The 27,602-nt window shown below is 33.6% G+C and overlaps 2 protein-coding genes across 5 annotated transcripts; both read right to left on the bottom strand.

Moving 5' to 3' along the window:
- Positions 1-175: 175 nt before the first annotated feature.
- Positions 176-14,129, bottom strand: LOC120773452 (NADPH--cytochrome P450 reductase). 2 transcript variants are annotated; one of them, XM_040102344.1, is made up of 9 exons: positions 13,653-14,129; positions 3,823-3,988; positions 3,563-3,755; positions 3,252-3,401; positions 2,201-2,325; positions 1,384-2,140; positions 986-1,318; positions 765-922; positions 176-698 (listed from the first exon to the last, which is right to left on the bottom strand). In XM_040102344.1, the coding sequence occupies exons 2-9, from the start codon at positions 3,978-3,980 to the stop codon at positions 554-556; spliced, it is 2,019 nt and encodes a 672-aa protein (XP_039958278.1). In that variant the 5' UTR covers positions 3,981-3,988; positions 13,653-14,129; the 3' UTR covers positions 176-553. The 2 variants fall into 2 exon arrangements, with proteins under 2 accessions (XP_039958278.1, XP_039958279.1); XM_040102345.1 differs by lacking the exons at positions 3,252-3,401; positions 3,563-3,755; positions 3,823-3,988; positions 13,653-14,129 and adding an exon at positions 2,428-2,660.
- Positions 14,130-19,368: 5,239 nt separating this feature from the next.
- LOC120775031 (intraflagellar transport protein 140 homolog) lies at positions 19,369-25,573 on the bottom strand. Of its 3 annotated transcripts, none has more exons than XM_040104987.1 (13): positions 25,325-25,573; positions 24,670-25,265; positions 24,423-24,583; positions 23,984-24,058; positions 23,530-23,906; positions 23,042-23,468; positions 22,640-22,952; positions 22,331-22,571; positions 21,810-22,238; positions 21,549-21,725; positions 21,372-21,494; positions 20,200-21,310; positions 19,369-19,717 (listed from the first exon to the last, which is right to left on the bottom strand). In XM_040104987.1, the coding sequence occupies exons 1-13, from the start codon at positions 25,469-25,471 to the stop codon at positions 19,425-19,427; spliced, it is 4,470 nt and encodes a 1,489-aa protein (XP_039960921.1). In that variant the 5' UTR covers positions 25,472-25,573; the 3' UTR covers positions 19,369-19,424. The 3 variants fall into 3 exon arrangements, with proteins under 3 accessions (XP_039960921.1, XP_039960922.1, XP_039960924.1); XM_040104988.1 differs by having other exon boundaries at positions 23,990-24,058; XM_040104990.1 differs by lacking the exon at positions 19,369-19,717 and adding an exon at positions 20,028-20,134.
- Positions 25,574-27,602: the final 2,029 nt, after the last annotated feature.

Here is a 27,602-nt window from a genome sequence, read left to right as displayed (position 1 = left end):
ACAGTTTGTTTTAATAAAAAATATGTTCACTTTATTGACTTTCTCTTTTATAAATTGCACAATGGTTCAAATAAATTTTACACCAGTATACAAAATAAATATTTTATATCGTACATTTATCAACACGTATACTTAGTTCATTATGCTTAAAAACGAAATGTTTTCAAAAAATAAATCATCTTACAAATATTTATATTTTCTTGGTATTTTCACGTGTTTAAAAGACTCCAAAACCATTAGTCCGTTATAAAAGTTCGCTTAATTAGTTATTTCTTCAATTTCTACATTGTAGTCAAGTATTTTAATAATAACTGCATGTGGCACAATAAAGGATTCTGCCTGCGATGGTGTTGCAGATGGAGGAATGTGATGCCTTCCCAATAAATTACTGTTTTTAGTTTTTGTTGATGTACTTTGCTTTACTTATCTATTCTGGTATTCTTTCACATGCATTGAAGATGCACACATTTTCGCCATAACAGCCATAACACTAATTTATCTACTTAACAAGAACTAAAGACTTGATCAGATTTTACGTTTTTCGTCAAAATTTCTAGCTCCAAACATCGGCGGAATAGCGTTTTTGGGCTTCCATTTTCTTAAGGTATTGCACAGCATCAGCTTCGCTCATGCTACCCTTTGACACAAGTATCTTCACTAAAATGTTCCTGACATCGACGGCCATGTTTTTCGCATCACTGCAAAATAATTTTTTTTTATAAAATAATTATTGAATTTTATATTATAAAGTGCAGATCATTTACCCGCAAATGTAAAAATGACCCTTGTTCTCTCCTATCACATTCCAAATCAAGTCGGCATCCTTTTCAATTAAATGTGTAACATAGACTTTTTCACTTTGATCACGAGAGAAAGCTGCTTTCATAGTCAACGTGCCCTTCTTGATAAATTCTTCAAGTTCCTACAAACAAAATTCGCAATTATAATTACATTCAACTAGAAAATAAGAATGCTGAGATCCTACCTCTTCATAAATGTAGTCTTCACTTCTCTTTCTACAACCGAAATATAAAATCGTATCGCCCACATTTTTGCCCTCATCGCGGAGATGTTGACGCTCTTGAATGAATCCACGGAATGGTGCCAATCCAGTGCCCGGTCCAACCATGATAATAGGTATTTCTGGTTTTGTAGGTAGCCTGAATTGTGACTTACGAATAAATACCGGTACACGAACATCTTCGTCACCGGGCTGTTTCTTTTTCAAGTATGTGGTAGCTACTCCGTTATTTATGCGTCCAGTGGGTGTTTTGTACTGCACTAAAACAGCTGTTACATGCACGTGATTTGGATGCAACTGAAATTATTATAAATTACAATCGATTTTGTTCACAAACGCATTTATAATATTGGTATAATTACTTTGGAAGACGATGATATAGAATAATAGCGCGGCTGCAGACGAGGCAAGAGCTCACAAATATGATCTATAGGTGGTTTGCAGGACTTGATATCTTCTAAGATGTGTACAATATTTCTACAAGCATCTTGAATCCAACTCTGGTATTTTTCTTTGCCTTCGGGTGCAATTGAAGACATGCTTCTTAAGAACTCTTTATCGGCATCGTCAGTACAATACTCCGCCAATTCTTTGAGAATATGTGTTCTTGGTATGGCAGTAATTTCCAAGTAATGTTTCAAAGCGGTGCGATAAGTTGTAGGACAAGGAAAGGGGTGTTTTTTACTGCTATCCGTATCAGTATTAATGAGCGAAAATACCGTATCGAGATCAGCATTACAAAGTTTTCCCAATTTTTCGACCAATTCGGTATCATTAATAGGGTACATGGCAACGTGATCTCCCGCATCGTAACGCATTTTTGAGCCATTAATATCTAGCTCGATATGCATACATGAACGGTCGCCACCTTTGTGTAATTCACGATTCACAATAATGGGTGCCAGGAATGGGTTTTTAGCATCAAATGGAGGACGTTGATTTTGCAAAGAGTGCAAGCGTGCAATTTCGCCGGTGTAGATGCGATCGGGCTGTACATTTGGTTGCTCCAGTAACCGATACTGACGCATAAGCACTTCCTCTCCGCCTCCCTCAATGCCAAAGAAATCACAAACAGCAGGCCAAAAACGATCTTTCCATGTAATAAAGTCGTCCTCAATGCTGCAAAAAAAATTATTTTCAATTATTCCATTAATAAATATTATTGCGCAATTCTATTACTTTGCATCGTCATCGCCAAGGCCAAGCTCAAAGACACGTGTAGCACCAAGCTCTTCCAATCGTTGATCCACATAGATTGCCATTTTGTTATAATGCTCATAAGTTTTATTGCCAAGGCCGAATACCTATAAATACCAAAGAAGATAAATGAGTAATGTCATAGTAAATACATCGTGAATTATTGAATGGTTTAGAGCTACAAATATTCCTTACGGTAAAAAAATTACCCTCATTTGCAAAGTATTTAATGTTAGATTAATTTTATTATTACAAAAATAATCTAATGCGACTGAGCTTTGATAGTGTCTCAGTCGTTCCAATGATGCAATTGAAAGCACAAGATTGCGCCATTCATGTATACCCAATCTCATCAGCATGTTAACACGTTATGTCACCATGTTATCGTTCAACTCCTCATTATCGTTGATTAAATTATGACTTCAAATGAAAGTTGTAGCGTAATGTAAATCAATTTTTATTATTATTATTTTTATTAAACTTTAGTACATGAAATACTAATAAACGCTTTATGCAATAGCACATTGGACTTTTGACAGTTGGCGATGAAGGGTAAGGTGAAAACAGCTGTAAGTTATCAGCTGTTCAGAAATATGAAAGCCGACAACCCTAATATTTTCAACATCGTAATATAGATGGCGCTGAGATATGATCTGCACAAAAAATTAAACTAAACACATCACATACATATAAACATATCCTCGTCTGTTTTAACTAAATATTTCAAGGTGAAAATAATTATATTATAACAAATAACATGAGGTAGTATCTGTTTGATACATTGAATTTAGCACAGTTTTTTAGCCTATCTAAAATGTAATACATATGTATATGCAAATTTTAATAATTGCCTTCATGATAAATATATAAAGTGTGCATTTATCTTTATTAATGAAGAACCCGTTAAATTTTTCTTCATGCATTCTTTTGATAGAATAGAAAATGTATGTATACACAATATACATATATATCTAATTTTCAAGGTATAAAAATATTACAACTAAGTTCAAAACTTGAATATTCGTTTACTCACCGCATAATTCAATCCATTCAAATCAGCATCGCCATTTGAAAGCCATTCAAAGAATTCCATCGCATTATCTGTTGGATCACCTTCGCCATATGTGGCTAAACAGAATACGGCCAGAGAATTAGGAATGTCTTTCAATTGCAAAAGCTCTTCCTATGTGAAAAGAAAGTCAAGGAAAATAACAACAACTGAATTAATATCAAAGAATCGTTAAATGCATGCGAAAATGTAAAGGCATAGGCATCACATGTACTCTTTAGATGAAGGCAAGGTTAAACAAAGTAGGGTGAAATAAAATAGAAACTTGGAATTACCATATCACATTCTTCCGGATCTGCTACCATACCCTTCATGCGATACCGTAAGCCTTCTTTTGCCAGACGACCGGCGAATTCCTCACCAGTACCCGTTTGAGAACCATAAAAGACAACTAAACTGCGACCAGAAGCTTTCAGCTTTTTAATAAATGAGTTGTCGGATGAGATGGTGGTGCTGACAGTTGTAGGTCTAGTGGTTGGTGGATGAAAAGAAAATTAATATTTACATTTCATCTTTAGATTATGTCAAACTTTACTGTATCGAATAGGAGCGAATGGGTTCCTCCTCCTTCTTACGACTACGCATAAAATACCATGTGGCACCTGCGATTAAGGCCACCAGTATGGCGATGTCCAATGTACCCAAGAAGGGTTCATCGCCGACTGGGATTTCTTCGATTTTCTCCGCTGACATTTCAATTACTAAAACAAGAGTTAAGCATGAAAAAATAAAACAAAAATAGTAATTGCACATTGTTTAAATGTATATAATGTATATAGTAAACTTAGATTATGTTATAACATTATATGCATGCTTGTAAGTGTGTGCATATTAATTTCCAACTAAAGAAGAACTACGTGCGTGCATACGTATATGTAGATATATACATTTGTATGCAAATGCAAAAAATAAATATGCAACGTGTTAATGTCCGAACGGCGAAATGTCGCTATTGCGCTTATAATCGCCACATAAACCATTGGCATAGACCGCTGAGCGTTTGCGTTTTATTTAATTTTTTTTTGTGCTGAATTACATAGCTTACGCATTATATATGCCACGTAAGCACTTTAATTGAGGTGAGGGCAGGAAAAAGTGAACTACAAATGGGGAATCGTAATCTAAACAGTGTAGCATTAATTAGTAAAATCGTCACCAAAAATATTTCTGGTTGACATTAGTATTTAAACAGCAGATCGTCCAACCTTTGATATTTTAAGTATCATTTAATATGAATTTTATAATAATAATAAATTACATTGATAAAAAGAAGCATATGATGAATGTTTAAACTTTAAAGATTAGCAAGTGAGTTAAGCTTTTATTACTAGCACACGCTTTTATTACAAACACAATAAGACATTGTAATCACGGAACCAGAGTCATTGCACAAATAAACGTATGTACATATATTTATGTTAATACTTAAATAGTTGCAAAAGTAAACTAGATAAAGCTAAATCTCACGAACAGCCGACGTTTTGTTGGTATGTTAAAATAAATCAAAAGTAAGAGAGCGAAATTGATCGTATACAAATCTGTGCGTGAAATGTTCTCTCAAACTTCTAAAGGAATTTGTATCAGCTTCGCTCTCCACTTATTTAAGAGTAATAAAAAAATATGGCTTAGAGAGCAACGTTATTGACATTGAACGTTATCACTTCGTATTAATTAATTTCACCTTCGTAAATAATATGAATACATATTCATATATTAAATAATTTATATTTCCTTTAGAAAAACAGTAGACTTTTTAGAACTGTTTCCGGGCTGGTAGACGGACGTACCTAATACCCACAATTTTAATACAATTATGTATAATAGAAATGGTGTAAAGTTCAGCTTTAACAACAAACCAATTTAATTTACTGTCAAACCTCCAATTGACGACAACGAGAGTTTACGTTAAATGTTACTTTTAACATTTCCTTAACGGAAAAGCAAACACTACAAAAGCATAACATGGAACTTTGTTAAGTGAGGTCCACATAAAATCATTAGCATGCATTCAAAATTGCAGCAAAAGTCGCGAAAATCGTGAGATATAGTTTAATAAGGTGTACAAGAAATAGTTAAGGAAGGTATTTGTCTGGTAATTCATTGACCTTTCCAAAAGCGCTATATTATGTATGAAGTGACTGCAATGCATACTATTAGCGTGCTTTGTTTCGATTAAAGGTAGAGGTGATTGGAAATTATATCACTGATTTTCCACTCGAGATCAGATTTGATCTGAAACTTCGCGTCCAAACCGAATCGATAAATATATGGAAAAATTTGAGCAACGAGTTTACTTGAAATTATGTGTTTTCAGCACCTGAATTCACGAACTATCGGGGACTTTTGAGAATAGTATTCATTGTTGTCGATACCTATAATAAGTGGTAACAAAAGAGATTGGATAAGGATCAGAGTACAAAGTATTTTTCGGAAATGACATTTATAAATCCGTCAAATTTTTCCTTAATTTTATCAAAGCAATATTGAATTCTACAACACTACCGTAATTTTATATACATATAATCCAACGAAAACGCGATAATTTTATATTGTATATAATATATAATTTTATACTTTATATATTGTAAATGTAAATTGTGGAAGGCACATGTATGCATGTGCATAGAAACTAATAAAATCCAAGTTCAAGAAACTGTTAAATCTTTGAAAAAAGCATTCGCCATCTATTTAATTTTAATGTGCAAAACGTTCGACATAAACAATAATTTATTATTCTCTTAATATGTATGGAGAAGTGAGAACATTTGAGCATCCAAGTCGAAAAGAGCCGTAAAGAGAGTCCGAAATACATACAGTGACGTATCAAAGCGGTGAGAACATTAGTTTTGAATGAGAATTCTCAAACTAAAACGGACTAGTACAAACGCTATCGCATTTATACTACTCGTTTAGAAAGTCAAAACAGAAAGAATCGCTATTTTTTAAATTGAGTTTTCCATTGCAAACTTGTTTCAGATACTCACAATTGACATCACCTTGGATGGCACCAATAAAACCACCAGTTACTTGTTTGAAAAAGAGACAGACGCATGAGGTGTTGGACGCGCGGTTCATACTAGTTGTAAAAGGGTTAGTGACTAGTTGATTTCACTGCCGGGTATTAGCACATAGCATGCGAGTAAATTTGTGTTTATATTTGCACTGAGCGAAGGTCAAGATCGAGATATATTTTGAAACGTAATAAAGCTAGGTATAATACAATCATGTTGTACATGCGTCCGTGGATTTTTATTTAATTATACTACTCTGCTGTTTAGAAATAATTGCGACTGGACTGGATGAACCCTGTGCATTGAGCATTCAATATGTAAAACTTTTTCTTATTTTTTTTATTTTAGAACTGACAAGCTTCGCAGGTAACAGAGTTAACGCATACATTGGATAACTCCGCTCACGAGTACCATTTATGTATGTACGTATGTATGTACGTACTCCTATGTGGATATGAAAGTGCAAACGTTACGAGTGAAAGGAATAGTAGGTTAAAATTATTTTCTTTGCGTGATCGGGTGATTAGGTAAATGCGTACGATGAAATAATCGCTTATTTAATCTCTCTCTCACTCTCAAATAACGCAATTGCATATTATATAATTTGACGAGATACATTTGTTCGTTCACTTGAGTGCATCGGCTTTTGCAGCACATATACACACGCAACTAGTGCATACATAAATGTATATGTACATAGAAATGTATACATATGCAGTTGAGTGTTTGTATATGGTGTTTCGCAATAGCAATATAAACGTTAGCCGGTGCATTGATAAGAATACAAAAATGCACTGTGTATTGTATATAAACGTATAAGTATTTATACAACTATGAAGGTGTATATGCATGCACCAACTTTATAAAAGCATATGAGGGTATGCGTATGAGTTTGAGAGAAAATTACTATTTTCTTGCATTCGCGACCCGGCGTCAAAAAACCGGATTGGAATTCACTTGAAAAGGTAAAGGTGCACACATGCATACACACGGATTCATGGCACATGTTTATATACACATACATATCGGATTCTGTGCAAGAAACTACATATAAAGTGTGAGTGAAATTCAAGAACAAACAAATTGATTTAAACTTACAAAAAGGACATATGGCCATTTTTCATTTGATCTTTTTAACATAAATACATATGAATGTATGTACATATGTATTTGGTAAATAAATTTTAAAAACGTAGATACATGCAATGCATAAAATAAATACAAACTACAGTTTATTTTAAAGTCACCAAATTTTAGAAGTGCATTTTCTCTTAAAAAATATCAAATCTTATAGCTGTTTCATTCAGCTTTGAGTCCATTAGCAAATATATACACTACTTGTATTCGTTTTCTAAGATCGGTATCTTAAACAATTAATTTTGGAAATAGTTTACTATATAAAATAAAAAAAATACTGCATTCTTCAAGAAGTCAAAAAGATTTAAAGTAACTCTTTTATACAAACACCTTGTTCTAGCAGATAAGATAATATGTATGATAATATAATGAAAGCGTTCATACACATACATACATACATATATTCATACACAGTACTGCTCGGAATGCTCAGAGATGATTAGAAGTGTGATTGCGCGTGCAATTGTTGTACATTGTTGCCAATGTTGAGCTGGTGTGGCAAAGCGAAGCAACGATCGGCTGCTTCCTGTTAAACTCTCACTTAAACCTGTTTTTTGTTTTAATAGAATATTTAACGAAGATGTCGTCATTTGTCGTTTGCCACACACGTCTCACTATAATACGATATGCGATATCACTTGTGTATATAGTTTCTGACCGTACCCATTATTTATTTTAATTTATTTCCATATAATCAATATCAAACCGCACAACTCATACAACCAGAAACACGAGCGCGTATATGTAGGCAAATGTACTTGAGCGAATACAGTAGTGTGCGACGAAATAGAAGCACGCTAGTAAAATAGCATCAGAACTATCGGATTTATTCAATTAAAATGCATAGGAAATGTGTCAAAGTTTTGCAAATTCAATTATTTTATCATTAATTCTATCCTACCCCATTGAACTTTTTCATCTCTAGGAAGAAGTAGACTTTACTAGTTAAACTTTCAACTTAAAATCGCTACACACTAAATTACGAGATATGTATGTATGTAAGTAACTTTATGATAAGTGAGTTTACTATACTTCCGTGCAATATATGTATGTATGTATATGGACATGTTTTTAACGTATGCATGTATAAGTGGGAGCGTACAAACATATGTATGTACTTGTGCAATTTGAATAATCGGAGTAAATCAGCGACATTTCAACAAGTAATAAAATGATTAAAAGTAAACAGAACCCAACCAGGTCGTTCATTGAGTAAGACTTTTTCAGATACACATGTACACAAGCATACACATAAACAAAGGTATATGGTACACAAGTAACCTCTAAAAAATGGGGCAGCCAAGAACAGAGAAGCACTATAAAACGCATATTTTCGATATGAAGACCTGTTGTGCCAAAGGCTTGTTCACTCGCTGGCCTCTTGCTAATACCGATTGAACAAAATACTTCATATACAATTGTAATGCACATAAACAGCTGTGATGCCTCCAGCGCCCATATCAGACCGTCGTTTTCAAGCTGACGAAAGCAACTAAGCGTGCACTTTGAGACTTGATTTCAATTGCCGATAGTCTGTCTGCATCAATGTACGAAGCATATGTATGTGTACAGGCGTGCACACATACATACATACATATATACATACATACATACATATGTATATGCATAGAATTAAGGTATTCGAAATTTCTCACTCTGTACTTGATTTATTCCGTACTCAATGCGAGCATTTTGGAAGTTTCCGTATAATGTCTGCATCGGAGGGGCGAAAAGGCAACTGAATATCCCAATGAAAAGATCCATGCCACTGGTCACAATGTCAAAAAAATAAATATTTAGGAAAAATACATACAAGCAGCTGTCTACTTATGTGCATGCAAATGGCTCACAAAGTGGCAAAAAAAAAAAAAACAAAACAAACGAGATTAGAAACGGAATTTTAATTTCAAAAGTGATCGTCTGTAGTCAGGTGGTGTAGAACGAGAGAAGCACAAATGTATGTATATAACATAACCGACACACATATATTTACTCAAACGCGCATAGAACACTATGTGCTAATGCTGCGCCAAGTCAGACCCAATCTAAGTGTTATCAGGTGTTGATTTTGGCATTTAAAACTTAATGACAAACATTAATCTAAAAAAAGGATTATGAAATAATGCAAAGAGCTTGCGAAATTATATAGAATCATTAACAGCGAACATAATAAATGTTAACTTCCAACAGGCAGACACCGGCTAACTCTAGACATTTCATTTTTGAACGGTCACTAATCTTTATAACATGTACAAGGGTTGCGGTGGTTGGGCCTGGTTCAAGCAAATACGAATTTTTGAACTTATCACGCATTTAAAAATACAAATTATTATTTTACATACACATATTTTAACTTAATTAATGACTACATACATACATATGTAAGTGTATGTATTGTTTTGGGTTCTGAATAAAAAAATAAAAGGGCTCCATTAACAGCTGCTAGTGTTAAAACATAAAGCAATTTATTATTTACTTACATTTAATTAAAAATATTTCCACTTTAGTTCATTAAACCCATTTTGCAGTTTTACAGCAATGCGATAACTTTTTTCACTCTGTGATGATAGCAAATATTATATTTCTAATTCTCAGATCTACATATGTACATATAGCATGTACATACATTTGTCGTTGAGACGGCGGTATTTGGTTTGAAGTTGAAAAGCGTAGATGTTGGAATATAATAATTAGTTATTTAACTACTAGTAATGCAACTTGAAATTTAATTATTTAAGTTTAAATATTTAATATACCTACTTAAAAGCACGCAAGGTTATTATCACGTAATTTTTTTTCATTTCAGACGAGGTGAAATTAGCGAATAATATGACAGGAAGTTATACAATTTTCTCTATTTGCAGGCATTTTTTGCTTTGGTTTAGTCAGAACTACAACAGAAAAGAAATATAATAGGAGAGGTTTTATAATTATTTTACAATATCGGCATAATTACATACATACGTACTCTGTTGCCTTCAATTAAACTGTATAAATTCGATGTTGCTTACACATTCAAAGTTCTCTTCAAGAAATAGTCACTTTCAGCAAATAGGAAAATTATGCATCGTAAACGACTACGGTCAGCATTCCTTTCTTAATTTTTAATTGCACAAGGAGCAATATTTCTAGGGCGTTGGTACAGCCCCAACAAATGGTAGCAAAAAGTTAGTATCTTCTAAAAGGAAAAATTTAAGAAGAAATACATTCCCAAGATTTGAGTCTGCGTTACCAACCCGCATTTATAAGAAACTGGAGTCTGCCATTAGAACAGCAGTCCCTAAAATCAAATTATACTAGGCTAATAACTCTATAAAACAAAAGCAAGTTGGAAGATACAAAACGAATCTATTGCTTTAAAACTTTCTTATTTGCTTAAAAATATTTCAGAGAATGAATAAGTACTTTTCGTTGCAATGTATTAAATGAGCATACATATGTATTTTAAGTGCATGTCTCCTCATATTTTTTTGCATGTCATGCAACAATAAACTAAGAAAATTTAAAAGATGTAAGTCTAATATTTTAAGTATACAATGTATGAATGTACATATGTACATATGTATGTATGAATGTATGTGCGTATGATACATTGTTCGCGGTATAAAGTGGTTTCCATTCCTATAGCTGATAAACATACATACACACTTATTTTGATAATATTTTTAAGTACATACATACATACATACATATGTGCATCACAAATAATAGTAATTTTATAACTGCTTTACCAAACAATAAGTGTTTCTTATCACTAGGAATTCTATTTGTTGAGAAGTTTTTTTTTTTTTTATAAACGTCGTTTTAATTTAAAGTATTATACATTTGCAGTGGTTCAAGGGGAAGTTTAGTTTAGACACAAAACCTAGGGACTGATTAGTTGAAGTTTATTTTAGAAGCGGAAGGCGAATTATCATTATGATTCATATCAACATATGACTAGCAAATTTGATATCAATTACAAATACATACATACATACATATATACGCTATTTAAACGCATACAAATATTGTAGTTTATTAAATGATTATTTTACTTTTCTTCAAAACACGCTTGATGGCGCCAAGTGAAATACATAAATACTCTTGTGGCTGTCGTTGGCTGCTGAATACATTTGTTGAATAAGAGTGACTTAGCACTAATCAAATCTACTTCGTGTAAATCAAACGGCAATTAATTGTTGTATGTAAACACTCATCACAGTGATATTTTGTATTTGCGTAAATATTAGCTAATAGCTGGAAATATATGTGTATGTATGTATGTATATATCTCCTTTTGCTTTTTTTATTGCCTTTTAATTGTTAAACTAAACTTGTCTAGGTTTTGATTGATAAGTGTGCAAGCACAAAACACTTAAGACAATTATTGGAGGCATATGCATGTATGTATGTACATGCGAGAGAGAATTCAAAAGTAGGCAAGCGCAACTGAGATATAAGCGTGCTATTAACTTTATTATAGAAATAGGAAGTCATAAAGCTAGTTATTTCAAGAGTGTGCTCACATGTCCATATGTATGTTTAATTATATTATTGTATGTATTAATGCACATACATATGTAGGGATAATCGTTTTTATTGCGCACATGCAATAAATGCGTGTTTTCCGTGTCTATTTTTGTACGTTTATTAGAAAAATGTATTGAAATTTATGTTCTAACGAAATAATAATTTATAAATCAATCAAATTATATTTATTTCTTTAACGAAGATTTATTTTAGTAGCAAACAACTATTAATTAATAGTTAGATGAGTATATTATTAAATATTTTTGTTACTTTTGGCATATTTTTGACTTCTGAATAATTCATTATGCTGAAATTAGCAGCTGCAAACAGAATGAAAGTAAGTTGTGAGCATCAAAGTGATAAGCAAGTCTTTAGTTGATAACAAATTTGTAATCTAGCGCTCTAGTGATTCTAATTTAATATAATACATAATATTTCTTCAGAATACAGTATATAGATAAGTAGATGAGATAATTATTCGCACTTTGGCATATCACCCATTCCAGATCTTTTGAAGATCTCTGAATATAATGTTGAATTTGGTTATAAATATCAACCAATCTATTGTGAGTCATTTTATTTTAAGTAATATAAATTCACTGTATAGCAGTTATCTCTAAAATTAATAAACTGCACACATTGTTGCACACTTTGACACCCAATTATATTTAAGGTATTATTAAATATAGAAAACTCCCATTTTGAAGGTCAACATACATACATATGTATGCATATATGTAGCTATTGGTATATCTATTTTTATGTATATCCAGCGTAGAAACCTTTCAATTCAGAGAAAAAAATATGTCAGATTTTGCAAGCAGTTGCATCAGAATTTACCCAAATTGTAACAGTACAATGTGCAATTTTTGTTTGCTTTTCATAAGCTTTTTTCTTTCGCAAATTTTTAAGTTTATGGAGTACTACTAATAAGAGAAACCTGTAAAATTTGACCTGAAAAGAGCACAAAATGAACTTTAATCGCGCACATATACATATGTATGGTTTTTCGGCCCACGTACGAACATATTTGTATGCCGATGAACGTATGTATTTGTCCGAGTAAGTTTGTATATATGTATGTATGTATGTAAATATGTATACGCAAGTATTATGGGTACGCGAATGGCATAACCTTGACCACCATACCGGCGTCGCAGTAATAAAGCCAACAGCGCATGATAATGACTGATAAATGACAACAAATACAGCATTTTTTAAAATGTAGCGACAGAACGAGAGGTGAAACATTTGAAAAGGCTTTTATGGTTTCAAAGCTATGAATTCGCACAATTGCCAGCTTTCTGTAATTCAAGCATTTAGTTTTAATCGAGTAGTATTGCATGCGACTTAAACATCAAGCAGCCAATTATTTAATACATATGTGTACGTGACGCTCGATTGGGGTGCATCAAGGAAACGCGATAACTTTGTGTTGCAACTTCATGAGTCATTATATCTCATAATCACATTTTTGTGTATTAATTTTAAATTATTCTGGATTGACAAAAATACACAACGTGCGAAAATTCAACTTAAAAGAAAATTTCATACAATAAAAAAATGACAACGTCTTCAAGAACAACGAATGGTATTTATCCAACAAGAAAACTGTCACACTCCTTGCACGAACAAATTTAAACCAAATAGTTCTTACACTTAAGTAGTATCTAAGCATTAACACAATTGACTTTTATTTGCTTACCTTTTTGCTACACGATTATCTCTTATTATTATTCCACAAGTTCATACATATATAGTACGATGTTATGTTAAAATTTGTATCGTTTTAAATGAACGATTTAGCTGCAAGATTTTCAGCCACACAAAGCCTCTCTTTGGAGTGAGAGACGTTAGACTAGTTTAGGCAGTTTAATGCTATTTACTGGTTTTATCGAGAAATTATTATATAGTTATATCGAGTTTTATATAAAATATTATTGTCACTTTAAATATTAAAGTACACAATATAATTAATACCAACTGCTCCAAGTACTAATAAATAATATTTTTTGTAGGTATTAAAAATGATTAAATCAGAAAATAATTACTAAACAATGCTTATAAACACAGAATCTCACAAATACAATCACAGATTTTGTGCACGATATGCGATCACTAGCGAGCAGAGCAGAGCAGACGAGCAGCAGGTGTACATCGTTCCAGCATGGAACCGAATGAATGACTGAAACTAAGCAGTCAAAGTGTAGAGAACTCAACGCTGTAACAGTATGGCGAGGATTTTATGGAGACGACTAATTGACCAGCCGATCGTTTAGTCTGCGGTAGCAACATGGATGAGACAACAATTTTAAACAATCGGTCACTGTTCGGCAAACAAATTGACATGAAATGTGTGCCTGCATATATACATATACATATGTATGTATACAAATTAGTATTGCAATGTTTGATATAATAAAGAGCCACGTAAAGTTGTAAAACCATATCCCAGCATATAAAATTAACCAATGACAATTGAAGTCTTGAAATGTTTGATTCAAAGAACTCAAAACTCAAAACCAATATTTAGGTTTACTATGAACCCTATGCTTAGTTTCAGTCTTTAGATTGATACCATGGTTTTGAAACAAATGTTGTTTTTAGTTTTGTTAAACACTGGTCTAAAGAATTTATCAGTACGTTACTAAAGCTCTTTCCACAGCTATGGTTATGCACTTTGGTATAGAATCCCAGTCATCAAATCCATTCTGACAAGTGAGAGTCTGTTCAAAAACAATTTTAACTTTTCGCCTTATGGTTCATTCACCAGTCGCTTAAAACTCATAAATCATGTATTGTCGTAGAGAAATGCTTGGCATAATATTCTAAGTGAATTCCTGAATGGAAAAGTTTGCAGTTCCTTTTTCAAGTCTGAAGTTAAACTTAATATCCCATTCCAATTCCTGCATATTTTATTTATATAAGGTCTGTCGCAAAAGAAACAGGAAGGTTAAACAAAAAAAACAAAAAATTAATATTTTTCAAAAGTTATATTTTTTTATTCAAAGTAGTTTCCTTGTGCTTCGATACAGCGTTTAGCCCGGTCAATTATCATTTCAAATGAGTGTTTAAGGTAATTTTTCGGAATGCTCTTGAGAAAATCGGTCGTCACCTTTTGGATAGCTGAAATGTCCTGAAACCAGTGTCCTTTCATTGGCAAATGAAGTTTTCCAAATAGGTAAAAATCACAGGATGCCAGATCAGACGAGTAGGGTGAGTGATTAATGGTTATATGAAGTTTTATGTCAAAAAATCAGTGACAAGCGTCGACCGAAGACACGGCGCATTATCGTGCAACAGGCGCCAGGACCATGCCTCACGGTATTGTGGTCGTGCACGACGAATGCGTGACAAAAGACGCTTCATAACACCAAGGTAAAACACAGCATTAATCGTTTGGCCAGGTGGGACGAACTCTCGGTGTACAATACCCTCGGAATCGTAAAAACAAATCAGCATTGTCTTTCTTTTAGACTTCTGAAGACCAACCACTATGCACATTACTACGAGATTGGCACTGATCACCATAAACTTTTTTCATCATTTGAAATGTTTCAGTAAACGTTTTCCCAAGTTTAAAACAAAATTAAGTATTTGCTCTTTGCATTTTACGACCGATAACCAAAAGCTGTGTCACTTTTTGATCGATAACATCGATTGTAGTTATCCAATTGTCTTAAAATTTTTACGAAATGTCAACAAGAGATCAAACTTTTTATTTCATATACCCACCAATAAGTGGCGCCACCAGAAACAGTATTTAAAAGGTTCTGCGATATTCGCTGTGGCCAAAGCGCAAAGAACCATAAATCGTTCGCAGAACCGTTCTCTCGAAAACTCGTAACGTCTACTCATCAGATGTTGTCATCGTCCATGCCTCTGTACCATACAGCAGACCGGGAATAATCAGTGACTTGTAGAGTTGGGTTTTTGTTCGTCGAGAGAGGACTTTACTTCTCAATTGCCTACTCAGTCCAAAGTAGCACCTGTTGGCAAGAGTTAATGCTGGTTCTGCGACTTCGAAGTTATGACTGTCAACAGTGACAGGAGATATTTCGTCTTGCCCTCGTTCATTGCCAGACCCATTTGCTTTGCTTCCTTATACAGTCTGGAGAAAGGAGGACTAACGGTGCGGCTGTTGAGGCCAATGATATCAATGTCATCGGCATACGCCAGCACCTGTACACTTTTATAAAATATTGTACCTGCTCGATTAAAACTGTATTTCTATATTTCTATAATTAAAACATAAAGCATTTATTGTAACGAAAGTTCAAGTTTTAGAAGTAAATTTTATTTTTTTTTTACTGAACAATTCTATATCTGGACGCTTAAAAATTATATTGCCCTTCATGACTCGGTTGATTAAGCACGTATGCGGATTGTGCCTCTAGTGTTAGTTGAACGGGTAAAGGGTAACAGTTGGGTTATTACACTAGGCATCAAATGAAAGTATAAATTTCACAGACGTTATTTCAATGCAGTTTTATTAAAATAAACAACTAATAATTCATACATTTATATTACATTTACATTAGTATTTAAGTAACAAATTATATATTAAAAAAAAAATTTTCCGGAATAGAAAGGAAAAAATTTTGTTCCACTTTAAAAAAGGGACTCTTATATAAAAGTGGTCAAATGAAAGTATAAATTTTGAAAAAAATACGAAACGTTTGATTTAAAAGTAAATTTAGTAATTCATATTGCCTTTTTTATTCTGAATTACTGCAGGAAGACGTTTTGGCATGCCTCGAACCAAATTTTCTAATATTTTTATTGGAATAATGTCAAGTTGACGCTTCGTCTCTGAGAAAAATTCTTCTAAGTTTGTACGGCTGCTTTTTGGTATTTTTGAATCAAAAATTAACTGCAATGCTTAATTAGATTTAAATCCGGTGACTGAGTTGGCCAGGCCAGTTTTTCTTTAAGCCTTCTTCAAAAAAGCGAGTAGTCAGGCGAGATGTGTGTTGGGTGCGTTGTCTCATTGGAAGATAAACGACCCCAAGTTAACTTTTTCCGCATTTATTTTAAAATTTTTTCTAAGAATGTTAACATATGAAGCAACCGTCATTCGTCCATCGATTTTAAGTACACAACCTACACCAAATTTTGAGAAACAGCCCCAAACCATGAGAGAACATCCTCCATACTTCACTGATGATTGTATGCACTGTGGCTTAAGCGATTAGAAGGTTTACACTACACTGTTTTTTAACTCCTTAGCTCGAATTTGAATTAATCGGACCAAATTACTTTATCTCAAAATGGGGTTGGCATATTTGGATATTGTTTTGCAAACTCTAGTCCTTTTTTCCTACTCGAAATGGAAAACATTGCTCGTTTTTTTGCGACATAGTTCTTAAAACCAGATGTTTGTAGTTTTATTTTCATTGTGCTAATGGAAACATCCAAACCAAAACTTTTAATCAACTCCCATGATAAAATTTCAGGGGTTTCAGGAGCTTTTCTCGTACAAGTCGCTCAGCGTGTATAGAAATTTTGGTCTTTGGACCTCCATCGTATTGAGTCTTGCTTCTTCTTTCTTCTCTTGGATTATTCAAAAATCTTTCTTCTTCCCTCTCTGTTCGAAATGGAATATTTTTCATAAATTTGTTTGATACGTTTCACCCCTCCTCCCCTCTTCTACAATTAAGATCCGATTCTCTTAAATTTTTTTATATTTTTTCTAAGAACAGAACAAAAAAATTTCACTCATAGGCTCACCAGCGAAGACTAATCACTCCCGATGCAGTAAATATTTTTTTCGTCTAAATAATAAGTGTAAATATTACTCCAACTGTTTATTTACATAACGGTGCTTCTACATAAAATGCTTTATGAATTTATTCTTAAGCAAAAATGTAGGAAGTAAATTAATGACCTGAGGTTGCCAGTATATACTACATTTATACTTTCATTTGACGCCTAGTGTATATAAATTCGATTTTAAGAGGCATAACGAGCTTTAAATTTTATTTACAAATTTGTGATATGTATGAATGTAGATCTGACTGTTATATTATAATAATATAATATGTGACCTGGTCTACGAAAAGGGAGCTAACGTGCGAAAACTAGTTTTCTGGGAAAAACTGTTAAAAATAATCGTTACGTTTCTCGTTATCTCATTAATTGTTCTCCTTTTTTTGACATCTAAGCCCCCTTTCCGTAGACCAGGTCATATATAATGATATAGATGATAGAATCAAAACATTGGGTATACTCCGAATTAAAACTCTCAGAATCATGATCTCTATAGATTAGAAATATAAATCGCTGAAAACAAATAATTTTTAAACATAACATCAGATTAATTTCTATATACAGGGATGATGAAAAAAAATTACGTTTTTCTAATAACAGCATTCCCGCTACGCTATTATCAAAAATCTGCTAAATCACTTCGAAGTTGAAACATACATACATACATACATATGTATATTATTTTAACAAAAACAAAATACATATGTATGTATGCATGGAGTTACTGTGTTTTGAAAAACGCCTAATCAATTAAAAAACATTGCTTATACGTAGGTCCACAATATTTGTCTATACACCAAAAAAATTAAAGCTTTGTCTCACATTATATATTAGATAGCATTCCTATAGTAAAAGTCAAATAAATATGCTTTATTAATATGTTATGTTCACCCACATAGACATTTGTTCAAAGAAAATGTAGCACTGCAACAAGTTGTCTGGCAAAGCAAATATAGGAAATAATAACCAAAACGGAATATATGCTTACCACTTATTATTTTTCGTCTATGTAGTTTAATATGCTAGCAAAGCAACTAAATCCTCGAAACAATAGTTTAATGAAACAAAAATTTCGAATAAATATTCACTAAAACATATATTAACAGATAAATATTTTCAAGTCCCTTGCTTCACTTATTTGATGACAGCTGTCAAACATATGTGGAATTATAGGGTAAATGGTACAAGAATGGTACGGTTGGCATTGTAAATTCAGCAATTTCACCTCTGTATATTGCGCAAATTGAGAGTTTGAATAAAATCTTAACTATATAACTAATCCGCATCCGCATTTCTTATAAAGATTATTACTTTTATTTTCGTAAACATTTTAACTCTGTGACTCATCTGAAGTAATTATGTACCAAAAATATTGATCAAATTTTATTTTTTATAACAGTAAAATATTTATTAAAGCGAGTAGATTTCATTTAAAAGTATTATTTAGTAAGTATATATTAAAATTATCGAGAACCTTAACACATACAAACCGTGCCGCTCAAAGGGACTAGAAAGTGATGAACGATCACACGTACACAAGAGTTTCGGTTAAAATGATCAATTGGTCCTCAAAGAACTCAAAGAAACTGAAATAGAAATCTCTGCTAACGGTATTTGGTAATTAACCGGGGATTAAAATGATAGGTGGCTTATAGGGTGGATGCTATTCATCACAAATTTTATTACTTTACATATTTAATGTGCTCAATTATCGTAATTCCTCTTCTATCTCTTCTTCGTTATCCTGATCGGTTTCGCTTTCTTTAATATTGACATGTCTTCGACCGGAATTCCAAATAATATCAAAGTCTAGGTTGCATTCTTTTGCTATTTTTTGCACTAAGGCTTTGTCAACCAATCCAATAGTGCTCCAAGCATTATCCTTCAAAGCCAATTCTTTTAAAGCTCGTCCGGCTTCGGGCCACTGTTTCGAATAAGCCAATGCACGAACCAACATTGCAAGAATATCCGCTTGGCGTATTGGTGGCGTTTCTGGTTTTACTAAAATTATTGAAATATAATAATTAATTAATTACGATATTTATAAATAATGTCTTTGAACTATATATTAATTTGCATTGGAAAAAAATGATTTAAAACTAAAAAAAAGAAACAAGGTTGCACCGAAGCTGTAATACCCTTCACAGGTTTAAAAGATTCCATGCAAGAACTTGATTTTGAACTTCCAGTTTCCACGGTAACCAACGTGGTCCGTTGTAGGTGGTTCCAACGAATGTGCAGCTTTTTGGAAAGAAAAATTTGCCAAATTTTAAATAGATATTTAAAAACTAACTAGTTCGACAATATAAACAATTTATAAAGTCACCGACGTTTCCTTCAGGGCGTTACAAACTTCGTGGCAAAATTAGTATACCCTGTTCAGGGTTTAAAAAACGAAGAGTTCTGTATCAAATAGAACTGTATTACGATATCGTAAATTTTTAATTAAAGAATTTCGAAAAAGTAATTCGTAAAGAACTTACTTAACATATTCCGACAGCCGGAAATTATTGCTTGATTATCGTTATTTTTCATTGCGTTTTGTATATCCAAAACTTTTCGCACATCTGCTATGGTTTTTTCCAAATTATTGAGCGCATGTTGTGAATGTCCAAGTTTTTTTAAGCAATTTGCCGCCTCAAGCATTGCCTTCAAAGCTTTTTCATAGTTGTGATATTCTTCGATTTCGATTTGTGCGCAAATAGCATAAAAATTTGCTAAGGAATCATATGCTTGACCTTTCGAGTAAAATGTCACAATATGTTTAAGAATATGTTCATCCTCTTGCCAATTCAACGCTTGCAAGTAATTGGCTGCCATGATATATACCTCGCGCTGTCGGGACATATTTGCGAAAAATATGATTTTTTCAGTGCTGCCCGATTTTAGCAAACTCTTCATGGCTCGCACTTTATCTCCGGCTTGAGTGAATTTCTTGGTAGCAGTGTGATAGTCACCTTGTTGTTGTAACAATTCACCCAACTGTGTAAGAATTTCAATTCGCATTTCTTCATTAAATTCGTTTTTGTTCGGTGTGAGCATCTCGGCAAGTTCCTCGGTGATCGGCACTCCTTTCTCCATACAGATTTGTAACGATCGCTTCAAATGCATTGTCTTTGCCAACAAATAAACCGCCTTTTGATGTTGTTCGATACTCGTGAAAAAGTCCGCACAGCGATTCACCAGCTCTGAATCTGAATCGACGGTTAATTCCGACGCAATTATTTCTAGCACTTCGGGTTGTTCCGACTCAAAGGCCATTTCTAGTGCCTTATGAAGCATGCCAGCGCGATGGTATAACTCTACAGCACGTTTGAAAGATCCACATTCTTCAAAGTATGCGGCTGCAATCGCTTTATCACGACTACGAGAAGAACTAGCCACGGTCCAGAGTTCATCTTGGAAATCATTTTCCTTACAAATACGTATAGCGTTGCTAAACGTTTGAGCCCGTGTGTAGAACATTATGGCTTCTTGGAACTTTCCAACATTCTCATAATGACGTGCTAAGTGATAACAGGCAGCTCTGTCTCCAGATTGTCTTGCTATGACATCCGCTTTCGAAATTTTCCCTAAATAGCAAAGTATTTTAACCTGTAAACATAGTTATCACGTATTTAAAATAAACACTATTTTTAACCCACGGATAACCCACTTGAGAAAACCAATCCTCCGCCTTCTGATATACGGCCAATGCAGCATCCATATCACCAGAACTTTCAATATACTGACCCCACCATTTAAGCATTTTCGGATCAGTACAATTTTGCATATAACGCTAGAGGAATTCTTTGTAATGAAAAATGCTTAAAATTTGGAGTTCATTACAAACCTTCATCGCTAGAGGATTATCCAGAAGCATTTGTGTTATATTTTGTACTGGATTATGAGATTTTTCAAAGTATTCCAGTGCGGCCTTAATATCTCCGCTCTCTTTTAATTGCTGTGCCTTGTGAAAATATGTATTTTTTAAGTGAACACGATCTTCCGTCTCGGCCACATTTATAGCCTAAATGAATGAAATGTTACGAAAAGAATACAAAAAATTTAAATATTTTAGTTGAAGTTAAAACATATAAGTTACTAATCAAACCTCATCTATTTTTCCACGCGCCTGCAATAATTTGTTCAGTAAATCAAATCTGCCACATTTTTTGTATAACTCAATTGCTTTATCGTGCATACCCAATTCAGTAGCGAGTACCGCAAGTTTTGCTTCATCTTCAAGGTCATCATCTTCCATCGCTTGGCGAATGGCACGTACGGAGCGCGCCTTACCCAAATGGCCCATGCATACCTTTGCAACATCCAAGCGACTAGTTTGAACGCACATTTTTGCTAAATTTGTCCAAATCGTTGGAGATTGAATTGATCGTATGGAGCGATAAGCTAAATCCATGTTGCCCTCGGCAATGTGTAGACTGAAGTTTAAAACCATTTTTCGTATATTGGGGTCACACTTAATAAGATCGACGAAATCTTGCAGTGGACGCTCTTTAACAAGATTTATATCCAAAGTTATCTATATTTAGTCCAAAAAGGGTGGTTATAATAATACATATGTATGTATATATAATTACAAAATATATATAAAGCTTCAGTATTCATATTCACCACATTAGGGACGCATAGATTGATCAGTTGCTCCGCCATGACTAATGAGCGTGTTTCGAGTATATTCAATTTATTTTTTTCAGAAAAAAATAAAACCATAATTACAGACTCGATACTATGGTTGCAATTGGTCCCAGCTTTTGTATGATTTTGTTTTGGCTCCTGTAGCTGCTGCATTGATTTCACCTCAATAGCAAGTAGACGTGGCTCATCTGTATCCCAATATACATTTACGGGCATGCTGAAAATTGTAACAAATAATCGGTGAATATACTTATGCATATCTAATAAAAATTATGGATGGCATACCAAGAATTAGTATTAGTTTCGTTCGAATTATGTGTGAGGTTATGTTCCATCAAAAGATTACGTTCGAAATTCCAACAATATAGAATGGGTTTTGGAACAAAATTGCGATTTGCAATTAGCACAGCTAAATGGGTGCCAGCTGTGTTGCATTTAACTAAAATCACTTCACCAAAATCATCAAATAAGTCGTAACCTGATTTTCCAGGAAAAATTAACTTAGGATCGTGCCGAGAAACATCATAAGCTTTAACGAAACCATTCATTGTGAAAACACTCAAATAGACACCAGTGAGGTCCATGCCAATTATTTTCCCTAGAAAACCACAAAAAAAAAATGCATTATTATTATTTTTTTTTAATGTGGACTATATAGACAATTCATAATTATTTTTGAATACTCACCTTCATTGTCATTTGCCAAAATTTTATTGAGCACAACGCCACCAATTGAGTAAATCATCACTTCATTTGAGTTTAAACAGAAAATATTCTGATTGTGTATGTGCAGGCCTAAACACTCCGCATTGAATGTCTGTATGAGTTTCACATTTAGATTTGAATCCTTTTCATTGCTGCCCTTGGTAGTGCTGTCATCTGTATATGCCTCAATCCTAAAGTCATCCACCTTTTGCACCTTCTCAATGTTATATGCAGATATAGCTCGACCGTTACTAATGATCATATTTAATTGATTAAGTGCCAAGGCAATAATTACAAAATCCGTTTGAATGAGCGCATGCTTGCCGATCGCGTGCTCAAGATAAATAGCTTTTGCATTACGCTGAACTGCCCACAAATCGCGGGTGTAAAATGATAACAAAGGTTGTTCCTGTAAAAGTAATAAATATACATTTAGTATTACATCGTTTGTAGATATTGTCAACTTCCACCTTGAGCACGTAAACGTTTGAAATGCAGTTGATCAGCATACACGGCTTGGCCAACTCATTGAATCCCCACATGCATTGTTTAACGGCGCCGCGTACTGTCGATATGTTAGTCAACTGCCACGATTCCTCAGGCATATCGAAAACGCCTACACGCCGCTTCCAAGTGTAAATGTTGCCTTGATTGGTACCGGCACAAAGAGTCTGGTTGCTTGTGCTGTACGCAAGGCAAGTGAAGAGCTCGTTTGTCGGTTGTGTGAGTTTATGCAATTTGCGGCTGTTTAGTGTAGATGAGGACTTTTCGCTCGTGTCATTGCTGAAAACATTTGTACTGGCAGAGTTACCGTCGAGGCTAATCGAGGATCCTAATACAGAAATTGCTACAAACAGAAAATAATGAAAGTCATTTGATAGTTTCAAATCGAAAAATATTCATGTATGAATATATGTATATCACCAGTACTAGGCAAGTCCATTTTCAGTAGATAGTTATCGCTTTTTTCGATATCCCAAATCCGTACGCTTAGATCACCTACAATAGACATTTATAATTAATTTATGGATCGTTAACAGATATTGTGCAAAATACAAATAATTTCTTCATTCAACCGTTATATGCAACACTTAAAACTAATCGACATAGCTGGAAGATTCTATATATCAAAACTATCAGAATGATCGGAAGCGAAATCGTTTTAGACCTTCTATGGACACTCTTAATACAATGGTGAAAAAAAGCAAAAGATAGCCTGCTAAGTAATATGTAGAATCGGTTCACAATTTCACCAATGAAAATCTTTATTCCACCTTTTTATAATAAAGTTTTGAAGAAACATGTAATTTGTTGCTCCGCAATTAAAAATTGTATGTCTGTGCATACGACTTATGCAACTCACCGGTTATAATTGCCAAGCTATTTCCCGCCCATGAAATAGCACCGCCCTTGCCAGATAAGTTCCCGCTCAACTTAACTCGATCCAACTCAGTTAATATACCCGTCGACTCCACCAAATACAAAGCAATTGTCATGTCCTCCATCAAACAAATAACGGCATCTCTAAAACAAATATACGTATGTACATATTAAGATATTAAGATATTCTAGCGAAAGTGGGTGTAATGACTTTAAAACAGAAATCTCACTTCTTAGGGTGCCACAGCATTTGCATGATTGGCACGGTATTATTTTTGAGGACCTCTGTACAGGCGCCACCCTGATTTATGTAGTACATTACACCGTTTTGCGTACCCACATAGAAACAGTGGTTATCTTTGACACCTGCGTGAATCATACTCCTCGCCGCTGTCCGCGGTCGCCAGTTAGTTAGCGTATCGAGTGCCGCATCATCGCCTGCCACTGCCGCCTTGGCTAAATTTACTATTTCCTCACGCACCTCACTCTCAATAGTCCGTCGAAAGGTGACATGCAGCAGCACATCACGCAAATCATGTGAAAACATTGTTAAAAATTGATACTGACCATCGCAACGCCAACCCGTGAGCAGACCCATCGAATCGGCGGTAACCATACGTCCACCTTGTTCGCTAAAGTCCAACAACACTATGGGCGCTTTATGTGGGCCGTGAACACTAGCGAATTCACGATGGCCCGCAAACCAAACATGTATATCACCATTTTCCCAGCCGGTGGCCAACAACACTTTTTCGGGATGCCAGGCTAGTGCTGAAACCTGCGATGTCGGATGTACAGGATAGGTGACATCGCGTTGAGGTTCACCCTATAATTTAATTGAGACGTAATATTGCAATAAAAGTGTAAATCGATATGTATGCTCACCGAATCTGTGAAAATTGTTATAGACCCGCCACGCTCCTGGCTGTAGGAAGCTACAGCAAATAGTGGTTCAGTGAGGTGCCAATTTCCGATGGTGCTAACTGCATCGAAGTCAAGAAATTCCACTTTGGTGTCAAAATAAAGCGTCATTACGAGTATTTACAAACAAATTTTACTCCTTTTGGTGCTTAGTAGGATATTAATCGAACAAAGCTCATAGAACCAAACAAATGAGGTTGCCATGGAACCTCTGTGCTTCTAAATGAAAGGAAAACAAATAAGAATGCAGAATAGTTGGAAACTCAACAAAAGCAAATGGCGCTATATACAAAAGCTTTGGTAACCTTTGAAGGGATAACCTTACTTATTTCACATTCTTTATTGAAAGTATTTTTTCAAAAAACAAGTATTTTTTAATGAATTTTTTTCTATCAGAAATGTTTACAATATGCAAACATTTTTAGCAACTTAAAAGTATAAACTAAATAACTTTGAAACCGCAGATTATTCAAACATTTTTTAAGGTTAGATTCACAGCTTCAGTTTGAGATTAAGAAGTCATACAAACAGTGCTTTCAAATGATATGTCTTCATTTAATATTTTCATATATGTATATCGTATTATAAGTTTCCGTATCTATGCCTAAATACAATTCACTTATGTAGATAATCTCGCTTAAATCTGTTACAGATAGAAACATCGAATGCACACGATTCTGTTTTAAAAAATAACTGTTGATTCAAAATCACAGTAGCGTCATCTAAATTAGACGAGTTAATTGAAAGCCAACTAGAGTTCAATTTTAAATGTTATAAGCTTACAAAAAAAGTGCGAAGATATCAAAACCTAAAATAATATAATTTTGACACAAGTAGGCTAGCACCGATTTTGAAAAAGAATTTTAGGTAAATTAAAAATATATAAATAAATATCGTCAAATTTGTCATTACGGACAGTCCTTATACCCGTACACCTCCCATAACCGGACAAATTTCATGAAAACAACGTTTATATAATATTAATATTTTCATACAAAACCAATTTCTATAACCGGACATGGGTGCGTTCTAATGAAAGGACAGGAACACTACATATGTATATAGATAATATTTCGTTCAAATTATCCCTGATAAAGTTCCCTTCTTCTGGTAATTCTTATTAATTTGTGAAACAATACGCCTAATGATCACGTGAAGCAAATTGACTTGCACTGGCGCCATATGGTTCACACTGGCTCAACGAAAACTAATAGGATAATTGTTATTTATATTCTCATGCCTGACATTGGCTCGCATTTATTAGTTCAGTAGAAATATACTTATGTATGTAATTCTGAGTTGCAGCTTTTGCCAAAAACACTGCGAAAGTGGGTGTCCGGTTATGAGAAATTTCCCTCTATATACGTATACGTATACATGTACATTTTTTTTTTTTCAAATATATATTTTGCCTTATTTTTTTTTCTCTCAAATTTTTATTAGGAAAATATATAAATGAAAAATATGCTCCATCAATATTACTTTGTTCCAAATTCTCAAAAATTAAACTAGTATTTTTTTATTTATCCAAGTCTTCTCATAGCATCTCTCATAGCTTCACATATATTAAATATGCTAAATATTATACACTTTTGGAAAAATATGCTCAACGCTCAGAAATGTAAGTGGTTTTTAATTAGCTTTTACACACACTTTTATCGATACATTTGTATGTACATATGTTTGCATGTTTAAGTGTAATGTACATATGTAGAATTAATTTAAACGCTTTTAATTTACTCAAGTGGTACATACATACATACATATATGCAAATTTTCGTATTCCTGTTTGAGAAGTGGTCGACCCATTTGAGTTTAATATTATATTTCACCAGAACAGGCTAATTGCTATATACATACATAACTCATATTTGCAAGGAATTATATAATATTCGCATATATGTAGTTTCCATACATATTAGCAAATGTCGCACATTTCCTATTCCTGGAAATACAGATAAAAATATTTATTACAATAAAACAAGCACAAAACAATAGTGTACCCATATAGGCATGTAGGTATGTATGTATGTTAAGCCACGTCATTTATCACTTATGCATGTTATCTATTTAAGCCTTAAATAGTATGTATAAGTAAACGCGCAAATATTTATTTAATGTATTTTTTTTTTGTTAAATGCAATCATGCTTAGCCCACACAAGTGGGTATGTGTGTGGGAGTGGTTTTTGATAATTACCGCTTTTAAATGGTTTTGATTTTGAAAATTTTCCGTACACGCAG

This window comes from Bactrocera tryoni, chromosome 4, assembly GCF_016617805.1.
Source record: "Bactrocera tryoni isolate S06 chromosome 4, CSIRO_BtryS06_freeze2, whole genome shotgun sequence".
Classification (NCBI taxonomy): Eukaryota; Metazoa; Arthropoda; class Insecta; order Diptera; family Tephritidae; genus Bactrocera; species Bactrocera tryoni.
This window is presented reverse-complemented; position numbering and strand designations above follow the sequence as displayed.